Source organism: Lytechinus pictus, chromosome 14 (genome assembly GCF_037042905.1).
Source record: "Lytechinus pictus isolate F3 Inbred chromosome 14, Lp3.0, whole genome shotgun sequence".
Lineage (NCBI taxonomy): Eukaryota > Metazoa > Echinodermata > Echinoidea > Temnopleuroida > Toxopneustidae > Lytechinus > Lytechinus pictus.
Window position 1 is genome coordinate 1,891,315 of NC_087258.1, and position 15,497 is coordinate 1,906,811.

The 15,497-nt window shown below is 36.3% G+C and overlaps 1 protein-coding gene across 1 annotated transcript in view; it reads left to right on the forward strand.

Moving 5' to 3' along the window:
- The window catches only part of LOC129276355 (neuronal acetylcholine receptor subunit alpha-2-like), a 31,007-nt gene that overhangs the window by 9,179 nt on the left and 6,331 nt on the right, over window positions 1-15,497 (forward strand). Inside the window, exons 2-6 of the mRNA XM_054912737.2 lie at window positions 9,963-10,060; window positions 10,630-10,713; window positions 11,086-11,207; window positions 11,649-11,693; window positions 13,960-14,069. Coding sequence (XP_054768712.2) covers window positions 10,644-10,713; window positions 11,086-11,207; window positions 11,649-11,693; window positions 13,960-14,069 — 347 coding nt within the window. The 5' untranslated portion in view covers window positions 9,963-10,060; window positions 10,630-10,643. The remainder of the gene's footprint in view (window positions 1-9,962; window positions 10,061-10,629; window positions 10,714-11,085; window positions 11,208-11,648; window positions 11,694-13,959; window positions 14,070-15,497) is intronic.

The window sequence follows — 15,497 nt, forward strand, 5'->3', positions numbered from 1 at the left end:
AACATGAAATGACAATATTTTTTGTCTCGGGTCCGAGAAAAAAGTGTGCCGGGCCAAAATCCAAAATGGCCGCCAAAACCCCCCAAAATCACAGTTTTGGCCACAACTTTTTTATTTGGTGGTCAATTTCTCTGGTTTTGGTGTCTATTCATATGTTTTGGGGGGCAGGCAATTTGTTTTTCCTATAATAAGTACTTTTAAACCATTATTTGTAGAGTTAAAAGGTAATTATACCTAAATTTTCCCATTTTTGTAGCCTTTTTTCAGCCAAAAAGTGGGTTTTATCATCCTGGGGTTCTGGGATATTAGATGGTAGGAGGTCAACAATAGCAAGCAGCTTCATATAGCTATATTGCTTTTATTCCTCCATTTTGGGTTTTTAAGGATATTTGTGAAATATATCTCATCAAATAAAAGAAAATGTCATTTATCCATAGGGGCTATACGGTGTACAATGCACTGTACATACTACATGTACACTGCATATATCCATGCATTGACCACCATGGCATATGTCAAGGCCTGTATATAAACTATAGTGTCATAGAAATGAGCTTCAAAGGTTTAGAATTAGATTGTGAATTTGATTCCTTGTCAGCTGATGTACATGATGAAACCAGCAACGTAAACTGCACTTAAATATCACATACATGTATATATCGTATAGGTACATCACATTTTTAGCCATATCTTCTTCATTAGGAGGCTTTTTTTTACCTGGTTCTGGTGTCTAACTGGCCTATAGATGTTTATGGGGTCAGGTAACTACTAGTATCATGGTAACGCTGATCAACAGCAAATCAGAATCAAAGATTGCATGCAAGTTACCATTAAGTTAAGTTAACATAATGGTAAATTTTTTATGCAATGGGGCCCAGTGTAAATTACCTCTCTCCGCCCCCTGAATAAGCATATTTGACAAAACATGTCCTCAATTTCTGAGACAAAACATATCTTCAATTTCTGAGGCATCTCATTCTAAACCTGAGAGCTCATTTCTATGACACTATAGTTTATACAAGCCTTGTTATCTGTCATGGTGGCCAATGCATTTATGCAGTGCAGTACATGTATGTAAGTACAGTACATTGTATACTGTATAGCCCCAATGGATAATTGACATTTTTTCTATTTAATAAGATATATTTCACAAATATCCGTAAAACCCAAAATGGAGGAATAAAAGCAATATAGCTATATGAAGCTACTTGCTATTGTTGACCTTATACCATCTAATATCCCAGAACCCCAGGATGATAAAACCCACTTTTTGGCTGAAAAATGGCTACAAAAATGGGAAAATTTAGGTATAATTACCTTTTAACTCTACAAATAATGGTTTAAAAGTACTTATTATAGGAAAAACAAATTGCCTGCCCCCCAAAACATATGAATATACACCAAAACCAGAGAAAATGACCACCAAATAAAAAAGTTGTGGCCAAAACTGTGATTTTGGGGGGTTTTGGCGGCCATTTTGTATTTTGGCCCGGCACACTTTTTTCTCGGACTCGAGACAAAAAATATTGTCATTTCCTGTTGAGATACATAACAAGGAATAAAAAAAAACTGTTGTCATATTGAAATTACAAAAAAAGTATTTTTGACCCATGTATAGCCCACTCCTATAATTTTTTAAAGAAAGTTATGAGCATTTGAATATTGAGATCACTAATGCCATGTAGATCCTCCCATTGGCAATGCGACCAAGATCTGTGATGTCACACACGTACAACTCCCTCATTACTTTAGTACTTATTTCACTTATATTCTCACTTTTATAGTCTATCACAATGTGAGGTGTTCTCTTTATGAGAGGACAAGTACAGAGGTTTCACAACATTATACAGAGATGCCAACTTTTGGAAATCAGAATTAGGGAGGATTTGCAACCGACACCAAATTATGTGCGCATAGCGCACATCTCGAGCGCAGAGCGCTCGACCCTTGCGGCCGGGGTCGAGGGCCCGCCTTAGGGCCCTGGAAGCTCTGGGTTTCTAGATGCTCTCTGGTGCAATCTGACCCTTATTTTGGAGCATTTCACATGTTTAAAAAAAAACATTGTTCCCACTTTTTTGACATAAAAATAAAATATCAAATATGCATTTTTACATGTAAAAAAAATGAGGGGACAATAGAAGAAAAGTACCTGTTCAACTATAATAATGAGGAATTATCCTCTTTATTATTATCAAAGCGCGGGTAACGTCTTCCTCCTCGCTGGTCCCTTGCTTGGTGAAATAAGTCAACAGGGTACTAGTGGAGCTCGAAGATCTCGTCTTCGCAATGTCCGTATGCCGTTTGCTCCCTACGTGCTTCCGAATATCATCACGACCTCCGTGCTCAACTTTAATGTCCACGCTGCAAATTGTGCAAAATGCATGGTAGATTCCTCTTTCCGAATACACGAGTACTGGAGACTGTATTCAGTCTTATACTTCTGAGACCATTTCTTGGTCTTTTTTTGTTGATTTTCCGCCATTTCGTGTCAATATCAACCCATCAATACGCCGAAATCACACACCGATATTCCATCGCACGACTCGACAAATCCAGCGGCCGCGAGCGCACACGCCTCGCGAAGCTAGCCAGGCCTACCGGCCTTGTGCACAGTGGATTCCCGTTGGGCATATCACATGCACCAGCTTTTCGCTGCTCCTTATTTGTCTGCCTTTCACACAGAATTTAGTAGCAGCGAAACGTAATGGAGTTACTACATGCTAAAGTCAGCAGACGATACATGTACTTCCAATCCAATTTGATCAATGCAAAAAAAATCGTAATTTCGGGAGGATAAGGATGGTAATCGTAAGGGCGGGAGTTGGGATGAATTTTCGGGAGCCTCCCGATGAAATCGGGAGGGTTGGCATCTCTGCATTATATCATTGATGAATCATTTTGTCATATGATTAGAATGAGCAAAAAGAGATGTTTTGGGGTATATTTTCAGTGTCCAAAAGCGGAGAGTTGTTCATCTGTGACATCATAGATCTTGGTCGCATTGCCAAAAGGAGGATCTCCATAGCATTAGTGATCTCGACATTCAAATGCTCATAACTCTTCTTTTGCTAGTCCTATTTTACTCAAAATTTTGTTGATCTTATTCTTTGATTTTTCTGTTTTCACAAAAGCTAACTTGCTCCAAGAGTTTCATTCTCCTTTAATATTGCCTTATTGGGTTTCCCAGATCCAGATAAATCCCTTATCCAGATTGGTGCTGGTCCCAACCCGGGCCGAGGTCCCAGCGACAGTTGTCCGGATAAGATTAAGAGAGGTCGGACTGTATTTTGGAAAATCAGTAGAGGCGCACGGCCAATATTGGAGACTGTCTCCAAGACCAATGTGGGAGATTATCTCCAATATCAGAGACTTTTGTAAAGAATTTGGGTATCCAATTTCAGAGACAGTCTCCAGTTTTGGAGACCAATTTCCTTTGTTTACATTTGCTGCAAAAGGATTACCTTGGCGGCAAATAAAAATGTGATAAGGAGATTCCTCATGAAAAATTACCCCTTTTCACCATCTACTTTAAAAATTCACCAGTAGAGGCGCTGGTCCAAAAATTGGGATTGTCCCAGAAAACAAGGATATCCTTATAAACCAAGACAAATTATGTCTTGATAAATTGAGACTGTCCTTGTTTATGGGGACGTTTTTTCTTCACTTCTCCCTACGGGACAAAGGCAGCAATTAGGGGAATTGAGAGTGCTAAAAATAGATTCAGTGACCTCAATAATTCCCCCCAGTTCACCGTTTATAATATTATGACTTGCCGTCTTCCAATAATCTTGTTATGAAACCCGATATGTTTACATTGACTAGCACTCTTGATTGGTGTCAGCACTCAACAGGTGAATGAACTTTCCTAGATTTCTTGTGTGGAGAAATCCTTATAAACTGAGACAGTCCCTGTAAACGGGGACGATCCCAATTTTCTGACCAGCGCCTCTACTGTTCACCGTCTACTTTTGTTTTGATAAGGATTTTTGTTGTCAATCACACACAAAACAAATGGGCTTCTGACCTCAGTGAGACAAAATTTTGGGTGGAAAAAATAAATGCTTTTGTTGGTGTTGTTTCTTTTGTCCTTTTGCAAAGCAAGTCTCCAATGTGGGAGATTGTCTCCCCTATTGGAGAGAGTCTCCCATATTGGCCGTGCGCCTCTACTGAAAATGGGAGCTGGTTCCCAATTTCACGATAGATAATGGCAAATGCCCCGGACTCTGAGAATCAAACTTGGGTGGAACTACATATAGATACATCTCAGTCTAACTAGTAACATGCTGCAATATTTGGAAAGCCCAATATTTTGTCGAAATGACATTCCATGCGTGCCAATTTGCATGCCATTGGCATTGGGAGTGTCCCACAATTTGGGCAATAGGCTAGACATGAATAGAGATTCTACACACATTCTTCACTTCCTCTTCACCATACAATTTCTGCAAAGTCCACTTTAAATCTCGAATTTACAGGCAAGAACAGATTATAACATTATTTTTTACAATAAAAATAAAAGTGCATTATATAACTTACGATGGGAAACGACGCCCCTTTGAATATAAACTTCCGTAATATCCGTAATTTCTGTGTGATTTTGAGGATTCTTTCTCATTTCAACGTCCAAAAATACACGGTTAATGGCCGGTCGACGAATGCGCACACATACGGACGCAAATCTGCATAGTCGTGTATATTCATATTGTACACACTACTCATAGACACTACCACTTTTCGTTGATGACGCGCGCATCGAAACAACCGGAAATAAATTGATATCGTAGATGGCGACAAACCACTCATGGTCAGGAATGAAATGGACCCACCGTACGTAGTGGCATTGGTGAACATTATTTGTAGGAAATAATAATTATAATAATAATGATGATGATAATGATAATAATAAAAAAATAACAATAATGATAATAATAATAATGACAACAACAACAATAATAATGATAATAAAAAAAAAAAATAATAATGATGATAATAATAATAATACTAAATAGGTTCATTATTGCGGACTGAAATAATCGCTATAGGGTATTCATTATTTTGTCTCGCAATCTACTATGGTCAACAAGGATTATTCGTGATCACTCTCGCAAAAAGTGTTCACTAGCTTTCTAGGAAATTCGTGATCACTCTCGCAAAAAGTGATCACTAGCTTACAATAATAATGATAATAATAATAATAATACTAATAATAATAACCATATTTTTTTAAGGTGCACCTGCACCTAGATACCAATACTGCATATAGCATTTCTATTTATTTGATAGCAGGATAAAGGAACATTGTAGATTAAATGCATTGCTTCCCAGGTACCAGCAGGAAGTAATTCCTCAAAAAGCTGTGCACACCAGAATCGGTAGACTAGCTTAGCCAAGGTAATATACATCATATAGGAGCGACTATACCGTGTTTACACTTAATCGGCATTTGAATCGGCTCGCGGTTCTGAACCGCGAGCCGATTCAGCATCGGCTTTTTCATAGCGTGTAAACGCGAGCAACTTGAATCGGCTCGCGGTTCAGAACCGGCAATTTGCACCACCAAAGTAGTAGGTTCTGAACCGCGAGCCGATGCAGAATCGGTTTTTTTTACTACGTGTTAACAGAAAGCCGATTCTGCACCGGCAATTTGTGCGCATTTCAATTACTTTACCAATGTGACGTAATTGTAAGCGCACTGATATCCAGCGTTGTCTTTATTATGACGTATATTGTTGGTATGCGTATCATTCCAGGTTTTTGCATCGGCTCGCGGTTCTGAACCGCGAGCTGTAACAACGTGTAAACGCAATCCAAATGCCGATTCTGCATCGGCATTTGGTTCTGAACCAAATGCCGATTAAGTGTAAACACGGCAACGAGCACCTAGCAAGGTGGATACGTGCGCTATACAAATCCTATATCATTATATTATTTATTGCTCACGGGCATAGGTGCCCCAGCCGGGATCGAACCCCGGACTTTTGATGTACAGCCAGATGCCTTAGACCACTCGGCCACGGCAACTCCATAATTTTGTTTTGTAGTGATCTTTATTATTCTTTCAAATAAATTTCATACATACATAATCAATAAAATATAGAACAAAATGATAATTGCATATACACAAATTAAATAACAGTGTAATAAACATATAAGGCAAATTGTATCAGAACAGAGACATAATCCGAACTCATGCAAAAATAACATTTCAACAACTTATGTATGCAGCTAAAGCAAATAATAAAACAAAGACGTAACAACTACGCAAATTTAAAGATTGAATGTATATGACCATTCTCCCGTCCCATGAGCCCCCCCCCCCTATCAGACCCCAAAGCTGAACAAACTAACACACCAACAACAAACAGGGGAAATAAACAGAAAAAAAACACCATACACATAAAGGAGAGAGAGACAAAAAGGGGGAAAAAAGACAGGAACAATTAACAAAAGAAAAAAAAAAGAAAGCAAAGGACAGGAACAATAATTTTGAAAGGATAAAAAAAAACCGAACCAATAACAGACAGGACAGAGGTCATTTTACAGTGACAATGATCGATCGATTCCATGCACGGGCAGACGAGGGGCACCCCTCCCTTCCCCATCTTTTTTATTTTGGTTAATGTTTAAAACCTTTAAATATTCCCATTTTTTATAGTGTCGCGTTAATGTATTACGCTCTAATGCAATTTTCTTTTCTTCTTCTTTGCTAATAAGTAACTTTTCCTTTATCTCTTCAGGAGTTGGTGGTTTACCCTTCCCTCTCCCTCGATATATTAAATATTTGATTATCAAAATGATATGATTAAGTAATTGTATGTTTTTTGTTGTTTCCTCGAGACCAATATGAATTTCCATCCAGCTTAGTTTTTTGAGAATTGGAAGGCTAAACAAATTACTACTCCGTTCCCACAAATCTCCTACTTTTTCACATAAAAAAAAATAAATGCTGATATGTTTCTTCGTATTTGCTACAGAAAGAACATTTATCACTTGCTATAAAATGAAACCTGTATAAGTGATGATTCAGAAAGATGATATTGTGTAACATTTTAAATTGAAATTCTCTCAATTTGTTATCCAACGTACTAAATCTAGGACGATAAAATGTTTTCTCAATTTCTTTGTTTGACAGATTATATAATAATGCTAAGTTATGAAAACTAACTGGTTGTTCAGCAATTTGTTTTATACACCCTCTATATAGATTTTTGGAAGTAACCGAGTCTAATTTAATTTTTTTCTCATAAAAGACAAATTTAATATTCAAGCCGTCCACTGAAGTATTCCTTCTTAATCTGTCTTTCCATTCTCAGGGGGTATGTGCAAATATTTCTTGAATAACTGATACTTCCTCTTCGTCCAATCCCATACATCTGAAATAATTATCCGGCTTAAGTGCCCCCTTAACATCTGTATTGTGATGAAATTTAAACATATTTTTGAGGAACAGATTTTCATGAAAAAACGTTTTTCCTTTCTTCAAAATACACTTATTATTAAAGAAAATTTAATTTCTGTTACTATTTGTATCTTTTTTAATAAAAATATTCATATCAGACCAAATACATAACATTTCTCGGTAATATTTTGGTAATTTAACATCGACCATATCAGGGGAAAAATTGCAGTAAAATATTAAATGACCACCAAATGTCCTCAGGAGAAATTTAAAATATCTTTTCCACTTCGCTCTCTGGTCACCAGTAACTAACCTTTTAATCCACATCACTCTTTGTACCATTATAAATAGTTTGAAATTGAGCATTTTTAGCCCACCTTGCCTGTAATCCAGAGATATAAAGTATTTCTTTTTATTTTGTCTTTCCCCCACCATAAAAAGTCAAAACATGTATCATCAATTTCTTTGAAAACCCAGTCTGGAACTGAAAATAGAGAGCTCACATAAGTCAATTTGGAAAACGCATACGTTTTAAGCAAATGAATTTTTCCTATCAAAGTGAGATCTCGTTGTTTCCACCAATTTAATAACTTTTTGATTTTGCTCAAAATTTCTTTGAAATTCATTTCTTCAGCCACATCAGGATTGAGTGAAAAGTAAATACCCAGTATTTTCACAATATCAACTCTTTTACCGAATTGAAAGCTGTTCCCCGATGGAACAGGAGGCCGTAGAGGCAAAATGAAAGTTTTATTTTTATTAATTTTCAGTCCAGATATTTTCTTGAACTTCTCAAGGATTATGTCTAATCTATCTATATAGTCTAAATCTTGCACAAATATTGTCATGTCATCAGCATAAAGAACCTGCTTAATTTCTGTATCGCCAAAGCAAATACCCCTTACTGAATTATCGTTTCGAATAGAGTGAGTTAAACACTCTATACACAATATAAAAAGATATGGGGACAGGGGGTCCCCCTGCCTTAGCCCCCGCTCAACATCGAAATAGCCAGTTGATCTCCCTCCATTGAAAACGCAGCATAGTGTGTTAGTGTAAATTACTTTGACCCAATCCCTATATAACATCGTGTCAAAACCGAATGAACAAAGTGCCTTTTGAAGAAAAGCGTGTGAAATTGAATCAAAAGCCTTTTCAAAATCGATTGCTAATAAATAACCCGATTTATTAAAATGTGAGGTATGAAATATCATGTCATTAATTAATCTTACTGCTTCACCAATATTTCTGTCATTTAAATACCATAATGATAAATACCCTAATGATAATCCATAATGATAAACAGTATGTGAATATCGATACCCTTTCTATTACGTGTGTTTCAATATCTATGCAAATGTCCAGTTTCCCCGCTCCCTCCAAAAAATTATCTAAAAAGCCTTGTGAAATCTTACGAAAATAGATATAGCTGTAAGGTATTTTTGCATAATCAAAAATAGATTTATTAAGCTGCAACAATAACTATTTTCTCTTCCTTGTTTCAACTAGTTCGCATGGTCTCTATAGTCATTGACATTATGTATAATTTTAAAGTGTTTATAATGTATATCAATAATCTTTGACAATCACGTTCGGTTTATTAAGTGGTGTCAAGTAGTAAGCTGCTATACTTGAAATTACTTGCTGGCAGTTCAAGTTAGAGCAAAAGACACCAGCATTATATTATCAAACACAACCGTGTTACCCAAAGGGCACTAGCGTACCTACGGGGGGGGGGGGGGGCAGAGGGGGCAGACTTCCCCCTCTGACGAGTCACAACCCACGCAGCCAAGGGACATATCTCTGCCCCCCCTGACGAGTCTTGAAGCTAGCTAGACCTTTTTTTTTGGGGGGGGGGGCCAAATGGGAACGGGGCCAAATGGGAACCGCAACTACCCTCTATGAGTTTTCAGGTAGTGAAAAAATAAAAAGATGGGAAAGGGAGGGGGAGAAAGGGAAGAGAAGAAGGAAGGAACTAGAGTATAAACAGAGATGTCTGAGTGAATTACTCTACAATATACCCATATCATAATTCAATTGAAAAAAAATATGACGTCATCTCTAAGTTGCCCCCCGGCCACCCCATCAAAATTTCCCGGCCCCGCTTATTTCAAAAAGGGTATTTCATTTTGAAAAAAAAAGCATTTTCAATTTTGAAAAAAAGGCATTTTTTCCTATGGGGATTTTTTTTTTTTTTTTTTGGGGGGGGGGAGTCCTAGTAAAATTCGAGAGGGACACATTCATTTACATCCGATTTTTAATAAATCTTCAATATTATGCCCTGTTTGATTTTTTTAAATTCAAATAAATAAGTGCGGTGCTTATTCATTGTATAAAATTTTTGGAAGCATTTTGTATAATAAAGAGTGGTCTTCACCGGTAACCATGGGCTACTTCCCCGGGGATGTGAGCCCCTTCCTCGAATTTAGGGGTGGGGGAGTCGCCTCGCCGCCCCTCCCCTTACAGCGACAAAAAAATAACAATTCGCATGCCCCCAACAAAATCTGTGAGCATCTACCCGCAACAAGAAAACACTCGGTGTCAAATTCGTTGTCGCCTCTAGAGATTTAATCCCGACATCAATTGGTCAATAGTCGATTGTTAGTGGATGGAACTCGGCAGCAGTTTGATTCACGATTGCGGCACTGATTTTTGAACGAGGTAAGTTGATTGTACAAAATAATATTCATTTCAGTTTTGATCTAATGAAAACATAATCTAGATTGACTTTGCGCCTTATCATCTAAAATACTTATTAAAACAATATGAAACCACCATAATTATATCAATCTATAATCGTGCTTATTATTTCAATGCTCTTTGATTTAATTGTGATATCACAAATTTCCAATGATAAGTTATATTCAAATGTAAAATCACTCATTTATTGCACTAAAGGAACTATACATGTATATCATTCAAAATTGTTTCAACGTACACTCTTACAAATGTTGGGCAACATACGTACTGTCCACACAACAGTTGGTTAAAAATTTATCCTATTCTGGGTAGTTTTAAACCAATAATGTGTGCTTTGGTTGAGAACTACACAAAGTTGGATATTTTCTGTGTGGACAGTATGTTGCCCAACATTTTAAGAGTGAATAGAGCCTACCCCCTGTCAAATAAATTCACTTCTTTTCCCATTATAACGTTCAACTACCGATATTTAATTGGATTGATCAGGGTAATTTTCTAATTTAAGAATAAACATTATCTTTTTTTTTCAGAAAGAGTCTGTGTCATGAAGTATTCCTTTGCATACCTGGCCTTAGTGGGCGTGGCCTTGCTGACATGCGCAGTCGCTCAGAATGGTAAGCCAATCAATCACCAATAACTCTTCCCGAATATAGTTTGATTTTTACTTTTCCAGAGCTTGGTTTGATTCATTCATCATTTCATTCTAAAAATATTCGAATTATGAGAGGCGAATATCCCAACAACCGACGCATCATCTTTTTTTTTTTTTTTTTTTTTTTTGGGGGGGGGGGGGGACTACGATCTTGTGAAATAAATACCGCAGAGATATGGGCATTGCTATTTTTTATAGACATATTAAATTACATAGATTTATATACTCTTAGTATACTGCGCCTTGTAAAATGATTGTTATTAATGAAATCGATGTGTTTGGAACTTCATTCTTTCGTTCATTCGTTCTCATGGTTTTGGTTTATCCCCCCAAGCTGATGATTATGCTCGTTTGAGAAAATCCCTGTTTAGAGATTACGACAAAGAACTTCTGCCTAGATTTGACGGGGTGAACCGTGTGGATATGGCGATGACATTAATCAAACTGCGTGGACTGGTCAGTACAATTATCATGAAAATAATAATAAAATATCAAGAGCAATATGTGTATTTATTTGTTATTAAGTATTGCTGTATTTATGTTTTCTTTTGCTTTTTATATTTGCAAAAGTTTTGTACAATTGAGCTTATGGTGCGGACAGTCTTGAAACAAAATACCATTATTATAATTGTTGTTATTGTTACTCATATCATTATAAATTGATCAATAATATACCAATATGATATAATATTGATGTTGATGGTAGTAAATAAATTACTGATCACGTGACAGATTACAGCCAATCATTTGATCAAGATCACCAATTCATAAAGATTATATATCAACGAACGTAGAGGGCAGCAACACATGACAGTTCGTTGATAAAATCTCACCTCATCATCCTGGAAAACAATAATATGATTTGAAAGAACTTGTTTTCTATTTATTTTCCAACAGGATATTTTCAAGGGAACCATCGATGTGAATGCCTGGCTGGTTATGGTACGTGGCTTTACATCGGGATATCGCATCGGGTCGGATAATCGCGTTACAACCCGACCATTATTTTGAGAAGAGGCCTGGTGGGTGTTAGGGGGCGCCCCCCCCCCCTGAATGTCCCAAAGGTCAGATCTAGTTTATCATCCCATTTGTATATTTGGCTAATAGTTTTCACAAAGAATCGGATAAATCAGAACCGAACATTCGTTTAGTTGACTGATAATTTTCACAAAGCTTCCGGTAAACTGGACCCAGCCTTCCGGGAATTTAGGAGATCCTTTTTCCGATTTTTTTTTTTAGTAATCTTTAATTCTCTTCTCTCATAAAACAAAATTGAACATAGTAAAATATAACATTCATGATCATAAATTAAAAAGCGATATAAAATCAAATTACCCATAATTACAGAGTTTGATTTGAACGTACAAATATTGTGCTCAACACACATACATTTGACAATTCTTAACAAAAATGAAGTAAAACAATGTCATAAATAAATTCTAAATCAATTCAATTTGTTCTCAATATATCTGATATACATTCTTTTCTCTTACATTTTTATACATACATAATACATTATGTCTAATTGAAAAAAAAGTACAACCTAAAATCAAATTATTCTCCATTTATTGATGGTTGTATCACAAAAAAAACTCTATAAAAAAACCTGTAAGTTATTAAAATACTACTAGTGAGATTTATGAGAGAAGATTTAATGTTCATAATCTTCGGACCTTCCCGCACACTCACATCCCACCACACTCAACACAGATTCACGCACAAACACACGCACCCTCACACACACATCCATACATCCATACATCCACCAGATCAAATGCATTTCATCTGTCCGCATAAGTGTTATGGCAGCTGTCATGAAAATAAGTGCATGTCATGCATTTATTAAAAAACAACAAATGGATTCGGAGTGCCTCGTCGTCATGAAGTGTAAAATTTCTCAGGTGACCGGATAATTTTCCACGTGCCTCTGCTATTCTTTTTTCCTCCTTTTCATTTTCCAATATTTTATTCTAATCTCTTGAGGGGTTGGGGTATTTCTTTTAGCCTTACTATGCTCAAAGATCATAAATTTAATTTAAAAAATAATATGATTTAGTAATTGTTCCTTCCCTATAACAAAAACCTGAACTCCAATATGAATATCCTTCCAATTAACATTTTCAATTTGACGTAATTTAAATAAATAACCACAGTCTCTTCATAAAGTTTTTATGTATTCACAGATGAAGAATATGTGCTCATTATGTCTCTTCACATTTACCACAGAACGAACATAGATTATGTGTTGATAATCTAAATCTAAACAAATATTTTTTAGTATATACAAGTTCATATAACAATTTGAATTGAAACTCCCTTAACTTGCTATTTAAGGTAGCTACTTTTCTCGAATGGTCGGGTTACCCGATCACCCGCGACCGGACGCGATAGCCCGATGTCAAGGATCAAGCATGGGATATGTTATGATGAGATAATAATTCCGTAAGGTTTATAGTCATTTGGGATACTATCTATTGAAAATGCTTCACAAATCACAATGACAGGCATAAGGCAATTGGTGAATCGGGACAACAGATCGTCTTAGGATTCGGATCTGACAAAAAATTGCAAATAATATAATAATCGTTTGTTCAGAGTCCAGGACGACACTGCTGTTTTGATTCACCAATTTTAGACAAAGGTTGGTTTGTTAGGAAGGAATTTTACAATAATTCTCAACGTTACAGAAAACGTCTGCTTAGTTGTTGCGAAAAGTCCCTAATATCAAGACTACAACACCACAAAATAATAACAATGGTGGATTATTTTAAAGCGCACACATTGGTCAGGCATGACGCTCATGGCGCTATTTACAATCTTAAAAATAAGGGCATAAATACAAAATGTCTTCCACCATATTGATAAAGTACAAACTTTCAAACTTAGTGATACAGAGCTACAAAATGGAAGAAATTTAACACAGATATAACTAGTTTGATTAACAGAAACATTTCTTTTTTAATCAAATAATGAAAATAAGAATGATTAATCAATATAACATAATCATCTAATATATGATCTAGGCCAATTCAATGTTATTAATTTGACTGACTTAAATGAATAAAATACAACATATTTATTAAAGATAATGCAGTTAACACAAGTGAAGAATAAAATTACACGGATGGTCAAGTGCATACATGTTTGGTAATAAATTAGGTAACATCAATAATTCTTTGTGGTCAAACTTTTTTATTAATTCATACAGAATTGGATTGATCCGAGATTATCATGGAATCCCGCAGATTTTGGAAACATCCACGAGATTCGTGTTCGACCATCTGAGATATGGGTACCTGATATAACTCTTTACAACAGGTATACTATTACGTTTTAATCACAATCAAACATATTTTTTTGTCAATAGGCCTATCTTTAAATTGTCAAGATTCGGAGATAAAGCGTGTGCCTTCATTTTCGCTGTAAAATGACTTCGTATATATTTTTCGGGGGAAGGCAAGATCCGAATTTTTATTTTTTGAAGAAACTCAAATGCGAGGGAGCGATGCAATCGAGAATGTCATTGGGACACTTTTACATTTTCTACACTTTGTATCAATAAGAAGTTTACACTATGAAAAAAGTCTTTGGAATTGAAAATTTACAAGATGGGAATATATTCTTGGGTTTGGGCCTCAGCTATCAAATGAAAGTAAAAGTTTTGAAAGAACTTTACACTAAGTGAGCACTGTCCGTTTTTCTAAAGCTAGCAGAAATCGGTTTCCACAGAAATTCTCAATTTCACATTGTGACAAGGAAAAAAGCAAACTGACTGTGCCGTGCATTTCTTAGTCATTTCTTTGGCACTTATAGCCAATTGAAAGAAAACTGACACATTTTAACTTTCTGTAACAACTTTGCCATCCAAATTAACATTTAAACTCTAGGTAAGCACAATATTGACCTTTATTGTGCCAGCTGGATCTGAAGACATTACTGAATGTGGACAAAAGACTTCAGACTTCTCCAGCATTTTTTCACGAGGTTTTTATCCTTAAGACTGGGCTTATATTTCATATTTCATTTAAAACTTCAAAATATTCCCCCTAGCTAAATTCCATGTGTTCTTTATGACGTCTACTTTAATATATATAACTTTTTCTAAGTTCAGCACAAATCATTTTTCACGAACTTTTCAAAAGCAATTAAGTGATGCTCACTCAGGCGGAGAGATTTTTCGACAATGATTTTCGATTATCGTCATTTGCTTAAACAGATCTGTACCAATGTTTAAATGTGGAAAGAACTTTAGGATATTACAAATATATAATTTTACAGGATTATTTCTCAGATTTAACTTTTTTGATAAGCACTGCTTGTACAAAGAGAAATTGAAGGATTTCGTTCACACTTTTGTGGAACTTAGTGTAAATTTTCATTAGAAATTTTTAAGTTTCCAAATTTCGGGGGGGGGGGGGGGCACTGGTGCCCCCTGCCCCCGCGGCCATATCTTACCACTCCCCGCATATTTTGAGATAGAGCAAATCTGTTCCTGATGCAGCCACCAAATCTGGAACACGGCTCCAGACCTATAAAATCTTATATCGATCGGTTTGAAGGCGGTTTCGTTGGTGTGACTGTATGTAGCACGCAAGGAATCTTCATCACCGGCGAATGAGAGGGGGGTCGGGAGGGGGGGGGGGGGACTTGAGGGATTGTGTTTGGCAAGGAGAAAAGTTAAAAAATGAACAAAAATCTTTAAAGCAATCTTCTTAGGTGATGGTCACAACCCCCCCCCCCCCCTCC